This window comes from Falco rusticolus, chromosome 10 (genome assembly GCF_015220075.1).
Source record: "Falco rusticolus isolate bFalRus1 chromosome 10, bFalRus1.pri, whole genome shotgun sequence".
NCBI lineage: Eukaryota > Metazoa > Chordata > Aves > Falconiformes > Falconidae > Falco > Falco rusticolus.
In genome coordinates, this window is record NC_051196.1 from 26,112,077 (window position 1) to 26,137,020 (window position 24,944).

The 24,944-nt window shown below is 40.0% G+C and overlaps 1 protein-coding gene across 2 annotated transcripts in view; it reads right to left on the reverse strand.

Annotated features, from left to right (window-relative positions):
• The window catches only part of PHACTR3 (phosphatase and actin regulator 3), a 113,995-nt gene extending 92,403 nt beyond the window's left edge, over positions 1–21,592 (reverse strand). For both annotated transcript variants that reach the window (XM_037402015.1, XM_037402014.1), the window contains exon 1: positions 20,967–21,592. In XM_037402015.1, coding sequence (XP_037257912.1) covers positions 20,967–21,075 — 109 coding nt within the window. In that variant the 5' untranslated portion in view covers positions 21,076–21,592. The remainder of the gene's footprint in view (positions 1–20,966) is intronic.
• Positions 21,593–24,944: the final 3,352 nt, after the last annotated feature.

Consider the following 24,944-nt stretch of genomic DNA (forward strand, 5'->3'; position numbering starts at 1 on the left):
GGCTGTGAATTCAGGCTCTGTGTGATTGTTTTAGAATGCAGTTAGTTCATGAATGCCATTGATGCAGATGCTGGCATACACTCAGAATGCTGTGTTTCATGTTTTGCTTTTATCTTTAAATATATTTGAGTAGGTTTTTCTCTCTTCTAAAACAGCTCACATAATAGGTAGAACTAAAAATGATCTAATAGCTTCAGTGCCTTAGAGCTACTGCCATGCATGAAATTCAAACTGTAACTATAAAAAGAAGTAAGGAGGGCTTTCTCTCTAATTCTCATTTTTAGCTATTTCTGTATTTTTTGAGAAGGATAGAACTTGTTCATGTTTCAAGTCGGCATGAGTTAAATAAAATGCAATCTGAAAGTTATTACAGGTCACTTGGGGAACTGGAGGCAAAAGGCTACGGGGTTTTGACTAGCTGAAAAGGCAGTAAGTTTAGGAAGATTAGTAGTTGCCAATGAAGGTTATAGAATGACCCAGATTTGTTTTTACAGCCCTGAGTTAGATGCAATGATATCTATTATAGCTGAGCAAATAATTCCTGATGAGTAATATATTTGCACATACTTACTTTTTGTCTGCATATTCCCTTTGATTGTATTACAGTTTGCCTGACACTGTCATCAACTTGCACTTGCTAGATTATTTCTGCAGTGTTCAAAATGTATATTCTATGAGTTCAGAAGTCAAATACAAATGGCATTGCTCAGCTCTATGACTGAGTGCAACTCTTAAGTTTACTTGCCTGTGTACAAAACATATGCTTGGTTATTCAAACCTTGCTTTGTACAGATGTTGCCTATTTTTGTTAAATGGGAGAGACCAATATAACTTTTAAGATAAATTAGCCAAATCAGAATAGATTGAACCATTTGAGTGTGTTCCCAGACTAACATGACCATTTGGTACCCTGCTCATGAGAATTTAAATGTTTTGCCTGTTTGCAAATGCTCTGAAAAAAGAATTTGTGATTTTAATAAATGTGGATTGTTATTGGATTTTACTACATGCTTCACTCCAGCACAGGCTGACTCAGTGTGTTCTGAGGCATACACTTACTGAGACACTCCTGGAGACTGATTTTAGGTAGAACCATTATAACTTTGGATGAGACCACTGAGGATGCACACTGTGGGTAGCTGGTCTGTCCACTGGAGCATGCTTTAATTATGTCATTGGAGCCTTGGGTCATACTGTAAAGAGGCAGGTTGTTGTATCCTGTAAACCAACTCTAACAATTGAGGCATTTAATCAGAGACTGATATATTTATTACGAATCCAAGGAACAGAAGAACAGTAAGAATTTCTTCGGAGAGGCTTAGCTGATAGTGCATTGCTTAAGGAATGACTGATTAATAAAATGAAAGCAGAATATAATGGATCTGTACTTTGTTTGTACACAAAAGGCATCATTAGAACTCTTCAACCATCATTAGCTGTCTCTTCTGCAGTGAGTCATTCTGCTCCCTGAAAAAAAGTCAAGCTGCATTATAAAACTGCCAAACCATACAACTGATAGAGCTAAAACTTTCTGGATTATCCTCCTGTACAAGCTGCTTCTCTGAATTTAGGGGATTCTTTCCCATTTCGTTTTTTCCATTTCATGGTGAAATGGGTTATGCAGATACCTCAAGGCTAATCTTAGCAGAATTTTCCAAAAATGAAGACATACAGAGAAAAACCCGTACCCTACCAGTAACAGTCACATTAGCCGTGGTCTCCAGGAAGACTCTACCTGGCTTACTCTGGAAAGGAAATGGCATAACTTACATGTGGACAAAGGAGTAAGTCAAAGTTGCTAAGCTTAATGACAGCTTCTGTGTTTTGGTTCATTCAGACAATGTGCGTGCCACTCAAATTAAAATTTGGCCCTTTGTAAATGGGAATGAGGAGACTTCGTTCTTCTCTGCCTCTGAGGAGATGATCACACTCTAGAGGTATGCAGCTCCAGAACAGACACTCTGTGCTTAACCAATGCACAAATAATCTATCCTCACCAGTTCAGAATCGGTGTTTGCTGCATTTTAAACCCCTGTGACAAGATTAAATAAACTGACTGTTGAGAAATTGAAAACAGAACTTAAAAGAGTAAGGATGGGGTAATCATTTAGTAGCATGACTTCTCCAGTCTTAAAAATAAAAAATTAAAATAAATAAAGGAACATTGAAGTAATGAAACAAAACCGAAGAAAGAAAAGCAGTCTGGCAAATTCTGGCCTCTGTGTTATCAACTCTTTAGTAAGTTCTTCCCCAGGTAGATACTCAAGAAAGGTCCCAAAGATACATAAAGGGATTTTTTTCAAAGTTCAGTTACAAAACCATGTTTCTAAAAGTTGTGTTTTCTAGTAAATAACAGTCCTTGATCTACCAGATAACTAGATAAACATGTAAGAATCAGTCTTTGATTACAAAAAAAAACAAAACACATTTTTCACCCAATCCGGTTAAGCAGTCAGTCAATTACAGTCTTTTGGTTGAAATATATATCAGTGGTCACTGTGTGCTTAAATGCTTTGAATGTGTAGTATAATATATTGTGTAAGATGGTATAAGCATGGCAACAACATATAAAAGAGAGTTCTTGTACATTCAATGAAGAAAACTTGTAAAATCAGATGCCAAAATACACAAATAATTTGTATGCACAAAAATCCCATGAGTGCATATGCAAACCACTTAATTATGCCTGTTAGTTATTGTAATTGCCATTAGCATGTGCAATTACTTGCTCTGCATCACAATTCTAGGTGAATGGTTAAATCAGTGACAAAATTATGAACAGCTGAAGAATTCTGTTTCAGTCCCCAAGCCATTTCATCAAATCTCTTATTGTATAGTAAACAAAGTGTATATCATGAACTAACAAATCTCAAACTATTATTTCTTGAAGTGATTGCAGAAGAACTGAGGTTCTGTTGTTTCCAGAACAAGAATTCCACATGCAGTGGCACTGAAACTGTCCTTCCAGTCCTTCCCATCCCCTGATGGGAACATCATCAGGATGGGTTATCTGGGCCACTTCAAACTTTGGGTGTTCTGCTAGGGCTGTTATCGACTTTTTTTTTTTAATGCTATGATCTGAGTATCTGAGCACTTTCTGCATAAAACCATTAGCAATAACTTAGTTCTTTACTGACATAATTGCTTGACTCATCTCTTTTGAGCGGTCAGAGTTTGGTTGGGGTTGGGTTTTCTGGAGTCTTTTTCAGGGAGGGGAGAATAAGAATATTCTGGAAATAGAATAGGTGTTACAAGTGTAAATGGTGGAAAAAATTGGAAAATGAGGATGGTTATGTAATATTTCTTAAGGACTAGCAGACTAGATTTGCCCAAGCACTTCTACAAGACTGCTGCACAATTAAATCCTCTCGAATCTAAAAGCTTTGTTCTCATCTCTTATGATGGCCAAATGGCTTCATCCTTGGCTCTGTATTCTAATTTTTTTTAGAGAAACAGCTCTTATAGTAGTAATTCATTGTCTGAAATTCAGTCCTAAATACAGCTGAAGTTTTAGCAACCTCTTATATATGGATCTTAGGGCCAAAGTTGGTGCTCTGAGTTGGCCTCTCCTAAGCTCACTCAGAGCTGGTTCAAGGATGTGACTGCAGGCTTGATGGATTTATAGTGACATGAGCCCTGAAGAAAGGAAATGTGGGAAATCCAGGCTACCCTTTGGGTTGTGCTTCTCACTTGATATGTTGACAGGCAAACACACCAAAATATAAAGGTAACCAGGTGGCAGTTCCCACTCCCTCTTTACCTCTCCTTTTCCCACTTGTCCCCCCCCCCCCCCCCCCCCCCCAATAAAAGCCACAATAATTATTTTTTCAGCAACAATGGTAAAACCTGAAAAATTAATAAAACCTGATGGCTACCCTCCCCCATTATCCTAGAGCTCATCCTAGAGCTTTCTGCAGTGCAGAAAAATCTAGCTACATACTTTTAAAATTCAGATTCAAGCAACAACATCAACAGTATCAAAGTCCCAAACCCAAACCCCTTCCTCTCCCATCAGGATCTGCACCACATGTAGACTGTAATTACCAGAGTTATTGCTGAGGACAGACCATACAAAATGCAATTATGCTGTTAGGACAGGGTAATCAGAATAGCTTGCTTATTAGAGAAAACCATATACTTGTAATACACTATTATTTTCACTTATATAAAATACCCTTCTTAGGAGATACTACAATTAAACAGTGATTATGCCTATCAAATCAATTTTCAGTGGATATGTTTTATATGATAGCACAAGACCTGACAGAGAATCAGTTTAGTGTCCATACATTTAAATAGTGCAAATAGTTCTGCAGCGACACACTGGTTTAGTTGAGCAACTGTGAGCTTCCATTATCCTCAAACTGGTGGACAGCAGTATCAAATGGAGACATGAAATGCCCATTAAAATATATAGTTAGAACACTTACATTTCAGAAAAAACTCTAAAAAAAAGAATATAATTACTGTTCAAACATCATTTTCATTGGAATCTGATGTTGGAGCCACTATGAATTTGCTGGTTTGCAGATAACTAGGTATGACTAAACAAATGCACTGTGATACTTGTGATCCCAAAGCCGCTGACAATTTATGAAAATGGATACTATGTACATCTTTGGGAAACAACTGCTGTAAATAACCCATCTGTCATGAGAAATAATCCTAAATAACAAGGTTGTCACCTCAAGTAGGCTTAGATGGCAGTGTAATAGATGAAGCCTTCTTCACACCTCAGAAGGCAGAGTGTGTTACGGGCATGAAATGAAACAAAGCAGCCACTTAAAACCACTCCAGACATACTATTTTGGAACAGTTGCTTTGAAGTCGTACCTTCTGAAAGCTATCCTAATGACAAGATGAGAGCAGGAGCACTGGGTCAGTCAGGCTTGTTGAAATGGTAAAACACCCACAAAGGAATCTCAGTGCTATTTCTGGAGGATACAAAACATCTGAGTTATCAATGATCTTTTTCTCTGCACAGGTGTATGTTACATGGGAAATAAGGGAACAATAAATTGATTTTGAGAAGGTATAATTAACAATTTCACAGTAACAGTTGCAATTTTAAAGTCTGGAACATGACTTGATGTTTAATGTTAGTGGCCCCTCTGAAGATGGGATTACTTCTCTGCGGTATCAAGTGACTACAAAATCTGACTTGGAAGCTTGGAAGCGGTAAGCCAGAAAATACAGTACTGCCATCAGCAACACATACAAGACAAATTTTGCAGATTTCAGCATGTAGTATTTGTTATTCTCAGGGAATCTTCTAGGACCAGTTTTTGACCTCTTCTACACAACTTCCTTTAGCTGTAAGATCTCAGCACACTTGAATGTAGCACTTGCTTTTGCTCTGAGCTTGTAAGAGTCCGGAGCTGGGAGACTCACAGCTCTCTGACTCTGCAAGAGACACAAGCCCATCACATAGTCACCCCACATTTTCATGACTCAATACTAACACCTGTAGAGCTGATACAGGCTCCTTGGAAAAGTCTTTCAGAGTTGTATAATCGAAGAGCAGGATTTATGTAGTAAAACAGCTTCCAAAAAGTTGCCAACCACAGCAATGTGGAGAAAAAAGCAGCCACTTACTATAGCTATATAGACCTTGCCTAGTAGCTGTTCTTTCAACAACTTACATACGCAATTACACATCTATTCACCATCATTGCAGGTGCAAGCTGAGCAACAGCATGTGTATAAATGCGTGTGGGTGTGCAAATGCATCGTTATGGTGATTTGTTAGCACATCGAGTAAAGCATTGTGTCCAATGAATGTGTAAATTAGGTGCTTAGCTTACTTGAGTGGAAAACAGTTCACTTTGCCTCCTTGGCCCATCCCTCTCAACAGACATTGGAAAAGAAAGTAGTTAGTTTCATTCCCTGTCAAAACAGAAGCTACCATCTAAAACCTAATCCTGCTTTCTTATGCTGTCCTCAGGTTTCTAACAATGAAGCAAAGTGAATCTTGAGGAATTAGTCCTGTTGAATGATATTTAATCATATGCATGATATGCTCTTATGTAGCATTAGAGTAAGAGGTGTCACATCTTGTGTTGTCATTTCTGGGACAGAAAACTGGGGCTGTTAGCTAGCTTTAAATCATTTCTGGCATTAACAAGATTCTGACCAGAGGCTCTCTTTCATGTTCAGGATATGCACTGCATTATTTCCTATTATATCACAATACATTGCAAAGGAACAGCTAAGTTACCACAACTAATCCTTTAAGTCTTTTTTTACAATGTCAGACAAAATAAGACTATGCCATATTTCTGTAATCTCTCTTATATTATAAGAATATTATGATCTATAACAACAACAAAATCCCTAAACTACATGCATTCCCATTGGCTCCGATATACTTAGACTTGTCTCTTTCTGTCAGAAAAGATATTTCTAAGTCTGTATGATTTCATTTTAACAGACACTATCAGGCTAAAGATCAGATCAGTAACATGAAGCAGGAAAAAAAAAGTTTTCTAGTGTTTAAAAATTAGTATTTCTGTAAAAACATCATGTAATACCTAAGGTTCTATTTCTTCAAGAAAGTACTGAAAATGAAAGTCAATTTTGAAGATTTAAAGTATCAACTTTGGGGTTTTTTTTCTACTTGGATACATATATTTAGATTACCTTATTCAAAAGTAGGTTTTGTTCTCAGACAACTTTACATCGGCTACCAAGATCAAAAAAATATTTCTGCAATGCTGTGATGGCAAATTGCAGGGGAATTTCTTGTGGGAGGGTAGGAGGGGAATCTGAATTAAAAATGAATTAATTAAACACACCAGAAGTAACCTTCCTATTTATCTTCATACAATGGGGGGGGGGGGGGGGAGGGGGAGTATTCCTGTGATAGATCTGTCCTTTTGTACAGAGTGAAAACATCATCCAATGCATACCTATTCAAAAATCTAGGATGTATTTCTCTGCTGATATCTTCATGATGTCTAAGCTGCTAAGAGCATATTCAGTAACTTAACTCTTTTAAAATCATTTAATTAGAGCAGCCAAACAAACCATGATCTCAAAATGAATAAGCTCTTGACAGCAAGTTTTTTGTTTGGGTTGGGGGGGGGCGGGTTGTTGGTTTTTTTAGTAAGTTACTGCAAAATATATCTAACATGCTCAACAGGCAAAACAATAGAGGAATAGAGAAATATTAAATTCCAGGATGTGAAGTGGAATGAATTTTCTGCAGGTGCAGGACACAAGAGAGCTGATTATATAAAACATCATCTCCCACATCAGATGAGTAATGCCCCAGGTCATAGTGCAGGGGTTTTTTGAAGAGGTTGGTAGAACTAAAAATTTTTGCTGTGTTGTAATAAAGCCGAATCACATCCTAGAAGTAATGTTATGAGAGCAAGAGTGAGAAAAATATAAATGGAACACCAAGCTACTGAAAACAGTCTTCTATTTTTTGCTCCTGGGTTCTTATTTCAGAAACAAGGGTTGTTTAATGACTTTTTAACTCATGTTGCCCACAATAACTTTGGAGCTTACTGGCAACTTTCAACAAAGGATACAGTTCATGAAAAAAAGACATTACTGATGTTATTAAGTATTACCTGTAGGAAAAGCCTCAGTGTGAGGTCAGTTTTGCTCACACACTAAAGCATCCACACAGGAGAGATGTTCTAAGTTCCCTAAGGAAATAGTTTTCAGTCAGACTGACACTTCATTAGACAATAGAGGATCCAATCTTAAGTCATAAGTGAGATTTTTGACAGTTTAAGATCAAACTGGGGTCTGAAAATGCTGAAACTATAGGAAGGCAGGCTTTGCTGTCTTCTCTGTTGTTACAGTAGTAACACCCATTCTATTTACAGAATAATTCAGGAGAAAGGCATCCGGAGCAGAAGACTCCTGCATTTGCTAAGGCAGAAGAAAAGTGCTAGTTGACCGAATGAACTCAGGACTAGATGGTAGAAAAGTGAAAAATCTGTAGAGAAAACAGACTGAAAATTAAAAAAAAGTTGCAATAAGCTCTACTCTTTTGCAAGAGAACAAGAAAATGTAGAAAAGCACTAACTCAGACAGGAGGAATGCCAGTTTTCTAGATCAGCCTGTGTTGTCTTGCAAAGACAGCTTCTTGGACTACAGAAGAGATACAGGATAGAGTTCTAGAAAAGTTAGGGCCCCTTCTTAAAAAGTTTTCATTCACACACAATATTCTGGATTTTTGAAGGATGAATCTTTGTATTTTCGTTTGTTAAAATGATCTCTTTTACTTGGCTTCCTTTCAGTTTATTCTTCTGGTTGAATTACAGCAGAAAATGTGCACCATAACACTAAGAAGTCTATTTGCTATCTATCTTGACAGCTGTTGTTCACATACCCTATGTTTGCCTTAAGAAAATACGCATCTGATCATGTCATCTTTCAAGTTAACCACTACTGTGAGGGTTCAAGTAAACTAGCCTCAGGCAATGGCTGATATTTGCTCTTATTACAGATCTAGCAGAGTGATGGTTTTAGTGAGGACATAATTTTTTCTACCACATCATTCAATTCTGAATTAGTATCAGGAGTTTACAGTAAAATAGTATGTTCTTCAGGACCTCTATTATGTTCCTAAATGCAGGGGATACCCAGATGACAGTAAGTTCACTTACATTCCTCACTTGCAGGAAGAAGTGTAACAGATTGCTAGGTTCTCTAGAGTTAAGTGTCTCATACATGAAATCTGAAGTGATATACGCAGTTTATCTCAGTTTTGATTTTTCCAAAAATTTTCTTGAGTTAAACAAGAAACTAGGCATTTAAAACTCATGGTGAACAAGTGAGGAATTTGTATGAGTGAAAGACTAGGCTCCATTTTCCTTTTTTCTACAGCTTTCTCTGCATAGTTAGAACTCTAATATGAGTACTTATTCTCTGCTTCTAGGCATTGTAACACAGAGCAGTCAAATGAGCAACTGTTACGGAAGTAAACATTTTAGCTAAGTTATGCTGAGCTGCTGTATCTGAAAAATAGGACACTTTTCTCCTTGAAACCTCTGCAATCCCAGAAAGCTGCTACCCAGTCTGCATACTGCTATAATTTTTTTTAAAAAAACCCAACAATTTTTTTCTTCTATCATAAATGCAGAGCTTATAAAATTATGGAAATCCCACCTGCAAAGAACAAACTTCAGAAAAACGCAGTTAAGTCAGGGTTACATACGCTATCCTGCACTGTGAGCAACCCAAAAGGGGCTGAGGATTTAGGTAGTTGGAGGGAAGGCAAGCATACAGAACTGAATTCGTCAAACAGTCTCAACAGCTGAGATTGCCAAAGCCTGCCAGTGAAAGTCTGCCCAACTTCTCTCCCCTTTTCTGCAGTAGTTTGTGAAATCCCCCCTTGCTCTGAGACATCGTTAGAGGTGACTGGCACACTGTTGAGTGAATGTGTTTTTCACTTGTCCTGTCATTTTCTCTCTGCTGCTGAAACAATTTGGGATAGTCAAGATTTAAGGTTCTTAATCCACCTGTCTCACTCTGCCATGCTCATCCGAAATGCAGGGAACAATTCACTGCAACACTTACGGTAATTCTGTGATCCCTCAAGTGCATATTCAGCAGTGGCCACTACACAGCTGACCATAATGTGTGCTGGTTGAAAAGAAATCTTTTAACTATTCCTTTTCTCTGTTCCCTCACCACAGTTGTCAAGTCCAACAGAAATAAAGTTGCAACACTAAGTATTGTGTGGGAGACTTTCCAGGCTCTAGTCCTGGACTTGCTGTCATCTTCTCCAACTCTGCCCATCATACATAACCAAAAGCATTTTAACTCTGGAGGCTGAGCTATTCTGGCTTAGACAGTTACTTCTTGTGGAACAATCTCATCTCATCTCTTACACGGCAAGACCTGGAAATTGGGAAGAGCGTATAATTCTTCTGCGGAATAGTGGTTAACCTTTCTGTTGAGAATGTTTGCTCTAGCTAAATTAAATATTTCACACCAATCCATATAATTCATCATGAAAAAATTAAAAAGTACTTGCAGGAGCCAAGACACTCTCTTAGACTGACTTCTACTAATGAAGTCTGAGTTTCCCCAAGAAGGCAGGGCTGGTTCTAGATGCTCAGCAAACTTGCCCAAAGCATCAATACTTATGTTATTTGAAGTCAGACACAGAAGATTGACCCTGAATATTTTAATTTGGTGTTCTCATGTGTTCATTCAGCCACCCTGCACTTTGCTTCCAGCCTGTCTCAAGCTTCAAGCCTAGGCAAGTACGCTCTCCCTAAATAGCATCTTCTGCTGGCCCCGTCAAGAACACTGTCCTAGTTCTGGACCTAGATGGACCACAGTTCTGACCCAGCAGAGCATTTCTTATGTTCTTATGAGGATAAAACCCACAAGTCTTGGTGCAGGCTGTTTAGTTTAGAGGTAAGATGCAGACTTCTGTGAGCAACTGAATGAATTGTGACAGACATTCCCAACAGATCAACATGGGCAAGGCACAGGGAAGACTGCACGGCCTTGAGGGATGTAGCAGCTCTTAGAAAAGGTTGAAGGCCTCACTGGTTTGATGTAATGCAGTGATCTATGTCCAGCTGCTGTTTATGCAGCAACAGAACAGTTTCAGGATGTTAAAAAAAATAAATTAGAATAAGGAAGTTAACACAAGTACTGTCTCTTCATTATATGCAACAATCATGAAGTGCTTTATGCATAAGGACATGCCTTTCTTTAGTTATAATCACAGGTCTGCATGCGTGAACTATGTGTGATTACAGGATATTACTGTACTACAGAAAGCAAGATAAGATTCCCCTTGATTAAGATCATCTTACTGAAATATTCATGCAGACTCGAGCATGAAGCTATTGACCTGCGTCAAGTAGGTATATGATGTTCTCTCTAGGGCACATATAAATTGTGTATACATTAGACCATAAATCAACTTGAATTTCAAACAAAAGCATGGGATTTAATGTGCACAAAGAATCCATTGTATTTGCATACAAACTCTAGCTACATTTAGAAGCAAAATGAAGGTATCGTATTTAGCTTTACTTACATGTTGGTATTTATAGATCTGACCTGCTTAGAGAAGCCAGGGTAATGAATTCTATGTATTAAATTTTAAAAATACAAAGCCACAAATTTGGTTTAAAAATGCCGTGATGTTATAAATAAACAAATAAATGGTGTAGCCTGTTCATTACAGCACGAATTGGGCATTCTTAAAATCAAGTTCCAAACCTAAAGACTGTGAAAGATTAATACTTTACTTAACTACTCACAAACATAAACAGTTAAGTTTCCAGATAAACATGACTCCAGTATTATGTAACTCATGGCATTTTCAAAGTATGGTGCAAAATTAACTGACTGGATAATCTTTAACTATCTTCATTCATAGCTGAAGTGTGAAGTTTTTTTATTATTTGACAGACATATAAGTTTATCTTATTTGCACAGAGAAGCAACTAATTGTGTGCAGAAATTATTATGTGTGCAAATTAAGTCTGAGTACTTGTACTTAATGTGCAATCAAATTTGGAGTTTACTTTTGTTTTGAAATAAAGCCTGTAACATTTAAGAGAGAAAGATAAGACAGGGTTTCAGTACTCTGTAGTCCAGCTGATACACTGAACCATTTCCATTCTGTTCAAGTGCCCTTTCTGCCTAACTTAGGAGAATGATGCTCATTTACTGATCTCTTTTTTTTCTTTAAATTCTGTCCTTACTGAAACTGGCATACACATACCTGCCCAAAGCTTGGTGGGAACATGTGGACAAATACATATTTTCTGATTGAAATTTTCTATGTCAAGTTCACAACTACCTCTACTTCATATCAAAAAAGGTCATTAGAAGGTACATTAGCACAAAGAGGAAGGAGAAGTACTAAAAGGTAATTAGAAATTCTTGTCCATCTTCCATCAAAGCCCATGGTTTCCCTTTTTTTCCTATTAGCTGAAACAATATTCAGCACAAAGACCAAATCTCCGAAGACTTTTAACAAATAAAAATTCTTGTCCAACATCTCCAAGTGAGAGACCGGACTTGCCTGTGATTTTAAATAAACTGTCCCAGTGTAACATTATGCAAAGAGCAGAGTTTCAGAAATATTTTTTTTCCTTAATTCACCAAATTTCCAAGATGTACTTGCCTAAACTATTTTCTCCATTATTATTAACATGAAACACTGGAAGCCATAGAACAAGAAACTGCAGCTAGATTTTAATAAATAAATAAAAGTTCTCTACAATGATAACAGATTTCCTTTTCCATAAAAAACAATTTTTTCTCCCCTCCAGTTTTTTCCCATGAGTTGATTACTAGACTCTGAAACACGTAGATACACAAGCAGCATTCATCACAACAGTAGTACTGCTGTGTATGATTTCTGTGGGTAAGGTATGGGACTGAGCCTCCAGAGTCAACTTTCAGTGGTGCCACTGGCTTCCTACAGAAACTCAGATAAGGCAATTAATTACAGCTCAATTCCCCATATGTAAAATAGAAGAAACACCTGGGTTTTTTCACTGTTTTCTGTCTTTTTCAAATTAGACTGCAACTACTTAAAGTGGGGACAGTTTCTCTTTATATGCTGCACAGCAACTGGCACAATCATGCATTATTTCAGATATAGCCCACAGGTATTTCTCAGATGAGACATCTGTATTTGGAGAATCTGAGCCTACATCTTTTTTGTGATTTGTGATAGTTCTTTTAGGATGCATGAAAAGACTTAAGGAGAGAAAGAGAAGTGCCCTTTGTAGAGAGTGTATGACAGACCTGTAATACTCCTCTGTGTGATGTATGAGATACAGCTTGCTTTGATGGTTGTAAAGACCTAAAGATTTCTTCACTAAGATGCAAATGCATTATTTAGATATCAATGTAATATTTTAAAAATCAATCCTGCATTGTTTTCACAGTGTGCAATGTTATCCCTGCTGCTGTTAATGCAAGAGTATATTTGCTGCAACCAAACAGAAGTGTGAAGAAAAAACTTGTGTGCACGTAACTAGGTTCCTTCTGGTGCATGAGAAAGGATTCCCAGGAACTAGGGGAGACATACTATTTAAGACATTCTAGAACTAATAAATTTATTCTGATTCAACAAGGGATAACAGAAACTATTAGATCAGACAACTAGTGAAAAAGTTCTGACACGTGATAAGACTACCTACTCTAACTCTGCTACATTCGAATTTAGACCCAATCCTTTACGTGTCCTAAGAGCTTTGCTAGTAGCACTGAGAATAAGAGAAGCAACTAGCATCTGGAGTATCAGAACAGCGGTGCACTGGGTCTCTGAATGTGGGAGCAGATGCACATTTGCACTGTGTGTTGATCCCTTAGGTTTCTGCATTTTGAAGTGGGATTCTGTCCAATCTTTCTGCTCAGAAGACAATGACTGTAAAGCTGGGAGGAAATCAGGACCCTCAGCTATTACTCAAGGATGCAGAAGTAATTATAGGTGCAAAAAAAGTTCATAAAACACCAGGTAAATCAAATTTGATGACCTCACTCTCATAAATCCAGTCTAGGTTTATAAGGGTGTATAACCAGTATTTCCCCTTCTTGGATAAAGAGGTTTAAATGGTGTAAGTATCTTTTCAGCAACATTAAAACTACTTGCCAACTTGGGATTTAGGATAAAAGAGAACTGTAAAACACTTTCTTTTTTTCCCATTAAAGGTCTCTATTTCATTTACAGAACTCTAATATTTGGCTAGATACAAATCTCCAAACACTGGGAACAGTCATACCTTGGAAAAGCCTAAAAACAACGCTCAACATGAATAGCATACTTATTAACCGATCTCATTTAACTGCTGCAAAAGTAGCATGAAAACATAACTTCACCAAGCTCTCTCTTGAATCCCAAAAAATAAACTAAGTAGAGTTTCAGTCAGTAAAATACCCAGGCAACCAGCATGAAGCAGTTTGTGTTAAGTGTTCATCTTGTTGAGTAATATGCAACATAATGACAACACACCATTGCCACAAATCGAAATATGTGCAGTACTAAAACTACACATTCAGAGCAATAGAATCTACATCGAGTTGCATCTATGCAGCTTGCCCAAGTGCACTGTAGCCATTCTCCTCTCCAGAAATAGAAATTTCCTCTCCCCTCTTCCTTCTCTCCCCTCCTGGAACACGCTGGAGAAGAACTGCCAGGCAAACAAGATAAGTCATGCACCGGGGAGGAGGGCTTGTGGAGTAGGAGGAGATTCTCCACTGTGGGACAGAGAAAAAAAAGGGAGTTCTGTGCTTCCAGTGAACTTTCTCTGCATCACAGGGACTTCGGCTCCAGTTAGATCAGACCACCAAGGGATCAGGGAGTTGATGAGAAAGAAAAAGACCTTCCCAAAAGCACAATTGACCATTTGTTAAAGTAAAACTCGCATTGCAATACTTGGTAATATGGTGATGATTTTTCTGGTGCTGTGTCATTAAAAAAACCCTCTACATATCCACAAATAAATATTTTGGGGAGCCTTACAGGACTGAAATTTGGATTTCAATGTAAAAGGATATGGGATATTAAGTAAACTAATACCCTGCATGTTTCTAGTCTTTACTGAGTATTCCTGAGCACACTCCCCATTATGTCTGGCACAGTAAGTTTCTGCTGGGAGCCCTTTGGTTGAACAGGTATGTTCTAACTTTGAGTGAGAGAACTTGAGAATCGCAAAACTTGATATATATGAAATATAGGGTCGAGTCATAAAGTGGAGCAAAAGCACTGACTAGCTAATTTAATTTTGGTCGTAAATTAAGAGTGTTGGGAAAGGATATAGGAAACCTGGTACACTTCCCGTTTCAGACAGAAGAAATACGATGGAGGCTAAACAAACTCTGTTAACAGAATAGACTTGTTGATACAGGAAAATTAAATGGAAACCAAAATGTTTCTGGTGGAAAACATGGGTGAAGTATTAGTATCAAATTTGAAATTGTATGCAACAGCTAAAGACATCACAGATGACCCTTCAGGTCCCTGATTTAAGTTGCAGTCATCTAAGTGACTGCAAAAGGATGAGAGCACCAGCCAACCAACAGGCAGGGCACCAACAGCATCTTTTTCTCTCCTGGTGCTCACTCAATTTCCTTACATCTTAAGCACACGTTTTAAGTTAAGCACACGGTTACATGACTTTCTGATTTATGGCCCTGGAATGAATAGATTTGCAACAAAAATGACTAGAACAGATTCAGAAAGGTGGCATCAATCTATCTGCACTCCGGTTGTACCCCTTTCTCTTTGCCTTTGCATTGTTCTTTACAAGCATCTGCAGCACAGACTTACTATACTTCTAATATGCTTTTGCATTTTCAAACCTCCCCTGCCAGTAGCTTCTAACACCGTGCAGTTTACCAGTGTCCTTTTGGTTAAGGGGGAAAAGCATAGATTTCCAGTTGCTAACAAGCCCCCTAACACTATGCACAAGACTCAAAACTTGTTGAAGGAACAAAAATATGTCAGCAACGTGTAGATCTTTAGTAGCATAAATGAACCCTAAAAAGTTATGAGAAAACAATAATTGGCATATGAAGGGAGTAGTACAGTCCATTCAGGCTAGGTTACTGCCTTAAAACAGAAGAATAAAGAGAAGACCCTAGTATAGAGTATTCCTATACTTGACGTTTTATTGTGTTATGACTTTCCCTCAGCATTACTTAGATGGCCGATGCCCTTATATTGCCTGTGAGGCTTTCCTTCATTCTTACAGATCATCCTTCAGCCAAAGAGAGACTGTGTAAAGGAACATAACACTTCAGTTCTCTTCTTAGCATCCTAGCATGTTTTCCTGCTACTTACAAGAACGTTTCCTGCTACAAAACTTTTGAATTATGATAACTAGAAACAGCCATGAAGGAGCCTTGAGTTTTATGCAGTTGTTCTCTCCTTCAGTTAATTCAGTGCACAGTGCTGCTGATTACACGCGGTATTAATAGAAATAAAAAGGGAAATAGAGTTTTGGAAGTTACATAGCTGTACGTATCTGGAACAACTATTCTGAAGTCGCTTTAACTTGTCAGATCTTGAGGCACACCACAGCAAATAGTGTAGAGGCTTAGATGCCCCCTTCCTCAGTCCTCTCCAACAAGAATCCTAAGAAATTACATTAATATAGCTGTTAACAACATCTATCACTACCACTTGACCACAACAGTTCCTTGCCTTGGTACAGATCCTACAGTGGAGGAGAAGGAATACATGGTGGACCACTCGCAAGGTCCACTGAGGAACTCAGTAATGTCCATCCCAAAAAAGCATTTTTTAATTGCATGGTGCCTGGGAGGAAAAGTAGCAGCATAGGGAGAAAACATGATGGTACCAATGTATACTTACACAAATTAAAATGAATTATCCCAAAATTAAGGGAGGGGGTGACATTTTCACACATTGTCAGGGTTGTCTGTATCTCCTCAAGTAATACAGAGTTTTGACGTGGTGTGCTCTTCTCCAGACTGTGGAGCGCTATCTTTTATGACTACAAATCAAATGAGATTGTCAATCTTTTCTATGTCCTGTGACTGCTGAAAGGATATAATGAGAGCAATATTTTGGCTTCCTTCAAGTGTCTCTCAGATAGATGATGATACTGAAATCTGCTCTGAGTTTCATACTCCTGCCCTCTTCAGACTCTCCTTTATCTTTTGATGCTTTCCTGGAAAGATGGAGGAGGGGAACAAGAAAGGGGAAAGGAAAAAATCACGATCTCTGGAACTAATGAAATCCCTCTTTATGTTATGTTTTCTTAAGTTATTGCTGTCTTGGTTGTCATCTAAATCATCTTCCATCACCTTTATTTTTTTTTAAATTAGAACTTAACTAGTATTTTATCATTTTTACACTTTCTTAACTGCCTCAAAAAACTCCCCTTAATGTTATGGCAGGATATGATATCTTCTAGAGTAGCTTTTCAGCTCAGAGCTAACCCCAGATCTATAATCAATCAAGTTGGGTCTTTACACACAAAATCTGATAATTTGGATATTCTGGCCTTCTCCCAGACTCAAGTGAAAACAATGGGACATTGAACAGCCATCTTAATGGCAGCAGGGAAGGATGCTACTGGTTTCAGAACTCCTTCCTATGAGGATTTCCAAGTGAAAGATGTGTTAATTGTGATTCTTCTCCTGTGATTCTGGCACAATAAGAAAAATGAAATTCACTTTGTTAACAACAGCACAGTCTAGGGACAGTCCATAGTTAAGCAAGACGCAAGTATTTTGATGTGTGTTTCTCAAATTCAGGAAATACTGCTTTTTAAGGCTTGCTCACTCAGTGACTGTGCTCAAATAATGACTGAAATATGAAGTCCAGTGTTCACTGTGCTATAGCAATTCTCACAAAATATTGCTCCGTGGCCATAAAATAGTTCACTTAAATCACAGGCTGAAATGCATTATTTTGTTTTAAAGGAGAAAATAACTGATTCATTTAAAACAAAGAAACATTCATTCCTTTTTATCCTTCTTATACTATTTCCAATATTCTCTACACTATCAATAGGAACTAAACGCACCATTTAAATGCTGGGTGAAATTATCTATTTGTCATTAGAACCTGTACAGATAACTTAATTCCATATTTTCTACTCAGACCATTACTGTGACATCTTAAATGATCACTGTGAGAAGCTGCTGTTTAACTAAAATTTCATGTGAAGGATCTAAATCAGTGAACTGGTATCTCTGTTTTAGAATAAATAGCTATTAACTGCCTCTAGTGTAGTTTACTGAACACCTTGTTTATCTTACTATAGGAACTTTTAATAAGCTCATAGTGGCATGTGTTGATTTTTTAAGTTTTTTGCATGTGATAAAATTCACTGTAGTTGAAAGATTACATCTGTTATAGTAAATCAACATTGTAAAATAGGTTTTCATTTCTACAGTGAATGCTTTATGAAAAAAAGCACACTAGATAGGAAGCCCCGATTGTTCAGGGTTTGGAGTAATTGCACTTCTGCTGGCACCAGTCAGGATTGCGAGTGTCCAGAACTTCTCAAAAACAAACATCTAAGGTTATCTGAACCAGTTAGTTATTCCATGCTCTTGTTGAAAGAAGATAAGAGTTCTTTTTTTAAAAAACAAACAAACAAACCAAACCCAAAAACAAACAACAAAACCACAAACAAAAATACTCAAAAATCTGAGCTTTGTTCTCATATGGGAAACTCCTTTTGGGATTTGACATCAAGCAAATAGTTCATTTAAAAAACTGCAAATGAAAGCCATAGGAAGGTGAACTAACACTTGCTATCTGCAGTCTGTTCATCCTGAGTTCCTTGAATCTGATGTTTACATTACTCAGTATCAGCAAAAAAGAGATCATATGTCCAGTGACAGAAGATTCTGAACTTACGCAAGCCAGCCAGCAAGTCTTGTAATCATGCTGTGTACAGTCAATACTACTGTTAAGCTGGCATTTCAACAGAGAAGGGAAAATGCAGCATCGCATCAGGGAATCGTCTTGGGTAAATACATGAAAAGCTGTATGCTGCCACCTCTACATTCTCAGCTATGTCACTGAAATTTCCTGTATAAAGCTGGGCTAAAAAAAAAATAATACTGTAATTGTATAGGTCAGGAACAGGAATATAAATGATGTCTTTAAACAAACACACATGAACCCCATAAAATTCTTTAGAGTATATGCTGGCTTCATCTATTACCACATTTTCTACCTCTGTACACTTCCCTAAAGTAGACATAACCAAATGAATTGGTGCAGAATAATCCTTCACCACATCATATTCAAGAAAATGTTGCAAAACAAGAGTGCATCTCCAGTGGGAATATTGTACCATTCAAATGCCATACAGGAATGTTCTTGTAGTGATCCTTCAGTTATATCCATATTTTTTTATTGGCTTATTTGTCTGAGTAATTTAAATGCATGACTTAAATGTTAATTAAAAGTAATTTAGTTTATAAATTATCAAAGAATCCTATATGTTCAAGCTTACTTCTCTAAATGGTTCATCTGCCAGAAGGGTTGGGATGTAAACACAAACTCTGCATGTATCATTTAGCGCCCCTAAGACTTTCTTTTCACTTAAGAGTCCGTAGATTGCTATGTTGGTGTTATGATAATTATTTTCCAGAATAATAAAATAAGTTACAATTCTGTCATATGACATACATAATTCTTACACTAGTATAAATTGTATTTCGGTTTTTTGAGTAGCCAATTGTATGAAATTGCTCATAGTAAGTGATTAATTACAACACTGCAGGGTAAAATATCATTTAAATTAAGTCATCTATGTTCATTTTTTTATCACTTTGAAGCACACAGATGTTCAATGCTATTTGAGAAAGGAATTTAAAACCTGAAAAGCCTACCAAATGTGCTAACTCTACTAGTAACTATTTATACCTACCTGGACAAAAAACATATGTACTTATCACCTTTTGTTTCTCTCCACATAGTGTATGTATAAGTCAATACCACAAAAGACATCTTTCCTTGCGTATTAGTATAGCTTCTGCCATGCAATGGGACACTGTCTTATCTGATGAAGTCTGTATTAGGGGGAAAAAATGCTACTTAGTATTGATAGTTCTTTCTTCTTACAAAAAGCATAATAATGTTTCTATCTTTGTCTATTTGTCAGACATGTTGTGTACTTTCTTTGTTGTATGTTTCACAAAGGCCAAAACAATTAATTAGCAGAAAATAATATAGCGGAATTAAAACTGAGATTGCATATGCCTTCCTTTCATTAGTTCTGCTTCCAGAAATCAAATGGCAGAAACATACATTCCTCTTTCAGTCAAGATTGCCCCTTTGGGAGTGAGTCGAGCAGTTCATGTTAGAAGAGTCCTTTGTTCCCTTCACTTAGGATATCGGAACAGTTGGGCATCAGAGATAAATCATCTACTGTTTGCCTTAATTTAATTTGTAATTCACTCCAGAGCGAGGTGCTTCAGAATTGCTTGATAAGGCAAAATAAATAGAACTTAAAATAGTTACAAATATTAATATCCTCATTGACTCAGAAGGAAGCAGTATAGCAGGTGTATGAAAAGAGCCTGGAATATTTTATTTACTCAATAATCTGAGAAAGGCTGGAACTAAATAAAGTTCAATCCAAAATTGCATTCAGGGTCTGTCTCCTCCAGGCTGATCCCAAAACGCAAACCCATTTCTAGGTTTAGAATTCAGTGTAATGGGCAGTGATGCTCAACACCCCATTCATTGTCTTACGCTGCTTTGATTACTCCTTTTCTCATAAAGAAACCTTCCAGTTCTTATATGACCACCTATTCACATAAACTGAGAGTAAACTGGCTCTCAGCCTTTGCTTCTAGCTTGTTGTTGCTCCTTTCCGTGCAATCACATCACATCAAAGTGATGTATTTTTTTTTTCTAAAGGGGTTTTATCATTGCTTAGATTCTGACAATCTGAAATTACTGAGTCACCACCAACAGACATTTGGAGTTATTCCTGAAAGTGAAGTTAAGCTGAAAACACCATTAACCATTGTTAAAGGGAAAAAAAATAATCTAATCACAATATTCTATTTGTATACGAGCGATTGGGCTGTGTCCCCCAGCACCGCCCTCTGTGCCTACACTTCCTAAGACTGTGCTTCTCCCTGTGAAGTGAAAATTACCTTCTGGTGGGGAGAAAGCGTTTAATTATGACTCTGCTTCCCCCCGTCTCCATGGTGACCCCCTGCAAACAGCCGGCTTTATTAGCCCTTATTTCCCCCCACCCCACCAAAGTACCAAAGGAGCCGAGCGAGCGCCTGGGGCAGCGCGCCCCGCTGCCAGGCCGGAGCGCGGCGGAGCCCCCCGCCCGCCGGGGAGCCGCGGGGACACCGCGCTGCCAGCCGGTGCGGGGCTCCGCCGCCGCATCACTTCAGCACTTGCACAAAACACGGTCCCCGCTGCCTGCCCGCGGCCAGGCGTGCTACAGCCCCGCGGAGCGCCCGCCCCCCACCGCGGCTAGCGCTGCCGGAGAGCGCGGGGCCGTTACCTGGGTGCTCCCCGGCGCCGGGGCCCGCGGGGTCGGTGAGGATGCTGGGGTCACTCTGCGACCTGCCTCGCGGGAGAAAGCAGCCGGTCCCTTCTTCCGATGCAGCCATGAGGTGGAGGGCGGGAAGCTCAGAGGCGGGGGGAGGAGGAGGCGCTCATGGAGCCGGAGGCGGCCGGGGGACAATGGGGACGGGGGTGCGGCGGCGGCGGGGCGTCAGCCGGGCAAGACCAGCCGCGGCAGCATCTTCCCCGGCGCCGTGGGCAGGCTGCGGCGGGGCGCTCCGCCGGCGCCGGGCACTCAGGGAGCAGCTTCGGGCGCCTCAGGGGGGTGGGCCATGCTGCCTGGCGGGGTGGGGAAGAGCCGGGGCGCGGGCCGCCGGCCCGGCCCCCCGCCGCCGCCCCCTCCCGGGACGCCCCCTCCCGGGACGCCCCCCCGAGCGTCGCTCCCGGAGTCGCCTCAAGCCGCCGCGCTGCTGAGCGCATCCGTTGGAAAACATTGGGATTCTCCCATGGTGCCCCGCGAGCGGCTCCGTGACGTCACGGCAGGGGGGCGGGCGCTGCACCTGCACTGCACAAAGGCGGGGGCCGCCGCAGGTGCGTGCGGCTCCGGGGTTCCGCCCCGGCCGAGAGCACGTGACCGGCGACGCGGGGAGGGGTCGCCCCGCCCACGAGGGGGCAGGACCCCCGGGCAGGACCCCCAGCGCCTGCCCCGGCTGGTCCTTCGCAGCCCTCGGGGCGCTGCGCCCTGCGGGACGAGCCAGCGCGACCCTCCGGCACGGGGGCAGCCCCCGCCGCCGCGGGGCTCGGTGTCCGTCGCCGGTCTCCGCCGGGGCTGAGGGAGGGGGCTCGGGGGTCTTCCCACGCGCGACGAGAAGCGCCGGTCCCTCGGCGGCGGGAGGCGCGGGGGTGGTGGCTGCCCGCTCCGCGCCCCGCTCCGCGCCCCGCTGGGCAGGCGCCGGCGGGCGGTGCCGCGGAGCCGGCGGGGCTGCGCCGAGCCGTGGGCTGGGCTGTGCCGAGCCGCTCTTCAGGCGGGGGCAGCGGCGGGACGCGAGAGGTGTCTCACGGTGACCCTGGGAAAGGGGGCATGTCGGCTCCCACTCTGCAGTTGGGTTTGGGAGTCTGTTCACGGGGCGTGACTGCGCTCCTGGAATTTCTCCTGCGGTGAGCGGGCACTCTTCTCCGCGGGCGGCGGGCGCCAGCCGGGGGCTGCTCCGTGCGCCCGTGGCTCCAGCTGGGAGCTGCTTGGGGATTTGACCCGTAAAACCCAGGGACGCTTCTTACTCGCTGTCCTGGTAAAGTGCTATAGAACCCCCAGCAGCACGCGGGGGGGGGGCACGCAGGTTCTCCCCTTATAGTAGCGGGGTAGCGTCGGGGGCGTGCAGCGAGCGTCGCTTCTGGCTTTGTACGGAGCGTGCGCTCGGCAATGCACGTACCTGCAAGGAGCTTCCCCAGGCTGATGGGAGCAGTGGCTGTACCGAGCTCCTACCCTGAGGCAGGTAGAAGTTTGCCAAGTTTTAGGGGATGAAACTTTGTGTCAGAGAATGTTCCACCAATGCCGTCATTGGCTTGCGTATGTATTTGTTTTTACAGAAACATGTGGGAAATATTTTGCGTGTGGTATATAAAGCAGATGTGGTTGAGCCATTTCTGAAAGCAGGGGCAAACGAAGTAGTTCTGTGGTGTTGCGCCTTTGTTGTGTTTTTGGAGTTTTTAACCCAAAATTCACCATATCTGCTTAAAGAAAAAAGGGGAAATACATTTCTTAGTGTGATAGGAGTAGCAAAATTATCCAGCTGCACACGTCTCATTAGGGGTCACCTGTGGGCTATATATTCACTGTGGTTTGGTCAACTATGTGATCTGAAAAAAAAAAAAAAAAAAGTCTGTGGGCCTGCATTTAATGTAGAGCATGGTAAGTAAATTTGCTTCAAAGACTCCACTTGAACAAGGCCTGAGCGTGGCTGTTCCAGTGATGGTCTGCCCATGGCTGGGGTAAGCTGGTGCATCTAACAATGAGGCTGAATGTTGTTACAAGAACAGAAATTGAACAAAGGGTTTGAAACAAAATATCAAAGAGTTTCTCATTCAATGAGTGCTATCCCTTCTTACTGTGTATAAGGTAGATCCTAAGGAAAAAGTAGCATGTGGTAGTGAAGTCTCAGCTGTATCATAATACAATGGAATAAATTAAGGTAGCGAGGGCATTCTGTAAGTTGGGGTTTTTTGAGAGTTTAATATTGCCAATTTAATACATTTTCAGTGTTTATTTTTGTGATTTCTTCTAAGCCTTGCTAGTCAGACAGCTCATCATAATTCCAAACAGCTAAATGAACCATTTTTATCAGGCTATAAAAGATTTCCAGGGAAACAAACAAATAAATCCAAAACATTTGTCTAAGAAATGCTCTAAAGAGATCAGGATATATTTTGTACTCCTTTCCCCCTCAAGCCAAACTTCTGAGTTGCCGTGACTCAACTTTAAAAGGGAGTCATGAACTCTAAAAATTACTTTTGATAGATTTTTTTTTCTGTGCATATAGATAACACCATCTGACATAAGAAATCTCCCCTTTATAGTGAAATAATAAGCCAAATCTATTTTAAGTCCTGATAAGAGAGGAAGTACAAGTTTTAAATGTTTTTTCTCTGTATAGCTTTTAGATCATGCTAGAAAATGCTGATAGCTTCTAGTGAATTCTGTGGAAGTCTGTACTAACTGATACACCTGCCTTCTGCAATGAAGAATGATATTGATTTCTTGTGCAAAATACGTAGTTGAAAATTTCCATATCAGATTTAAGCACTCATACAAGACTGAATGTATTAAAATATTTTCAACACAAGAAAATACCTCCAAGACAGCTGTAGTACCACACAGAAGCACACAAGATGAGACTGACATCTTTTTAACCAATTCACATGTTGGTTGCTTCAGTAGAGGACGCTTCACAGGGTTCCTTTGGATCCTAAAATACTGTCTAATAGAAATCAAACAAGGCTGGAATCTGCTTTACTGTTTTAACTTAGTTAAAACACTTCATTTTCTGTCGTTCTTGCCAAACCAAGCATCATGAGACTCAGTCTGGGAATAAATCTAGGTGCTGTGCATGCCAGCTGACAGAGCTGCCCCAGGCCACCTTGCTATTTCCAAATGAGCCGTCATTGTTTGGGGGAGGGGGTACAAGAGAAGTATTTTAAAAAAATATTGTTAATTTTTTTAAACCTATGTTGCTAAATAATGACTCTTGTGTAAAAAGTATGATTATCTGCATGTCTTTTACTTTCAAGTTTCATATATAATGATGATGTTATCTGTTTGCACTTTTCATTCCCTTGCCTTAAAGAAGGTGCTGCATTCCTTCTGGGGGCAAAGCTTTTGACAGGAATAATAAATGTCTGGCAAAGTCTTTTCTTCATGTTGAAGGACCAATGCCAAAAGGAATGGAGCATTTTCACAGAAGCTGTTGGAGGCATGCACTAACCAATATATTGATTTGTAAATCTTTCAGAAACTAGAATGAAACTAAGCCTGGTTCTGGCTGTGGGTACTGAGCAGCTGAAAAATTGTCCTTAAATTCCCTTTTACTCCTTGATATAATTCTATCAAAGTCACAAACAACATGTGCAGGATCAGAATGACTATTAGTAGAAACATGATTGTCCTTTTATTATTTTTTTATTTTCTTACTATAGCAGTCTTGCGATAAACAAGTTGGCAACATTTTCCCGAAAAGTATAATGATCTGCTGTGTTTCTTTCTCTCTCACAGGATTTCTGGCCTTTGAAATTTATGATGAAAAGTTATGATGAGATTTTTCTAGCTTAGTGGCAGATATTTCTGCAATTGCCATCCATTCAGTTGCAGGAAAATACTTCTTAAAATGAAATACCCACACAAGGAACACAAAGAGAAAATAAAATTTGTTTAACTTGATGTATATTCCCACAACCAAACCAATGCATGTCCATTTGATAATGC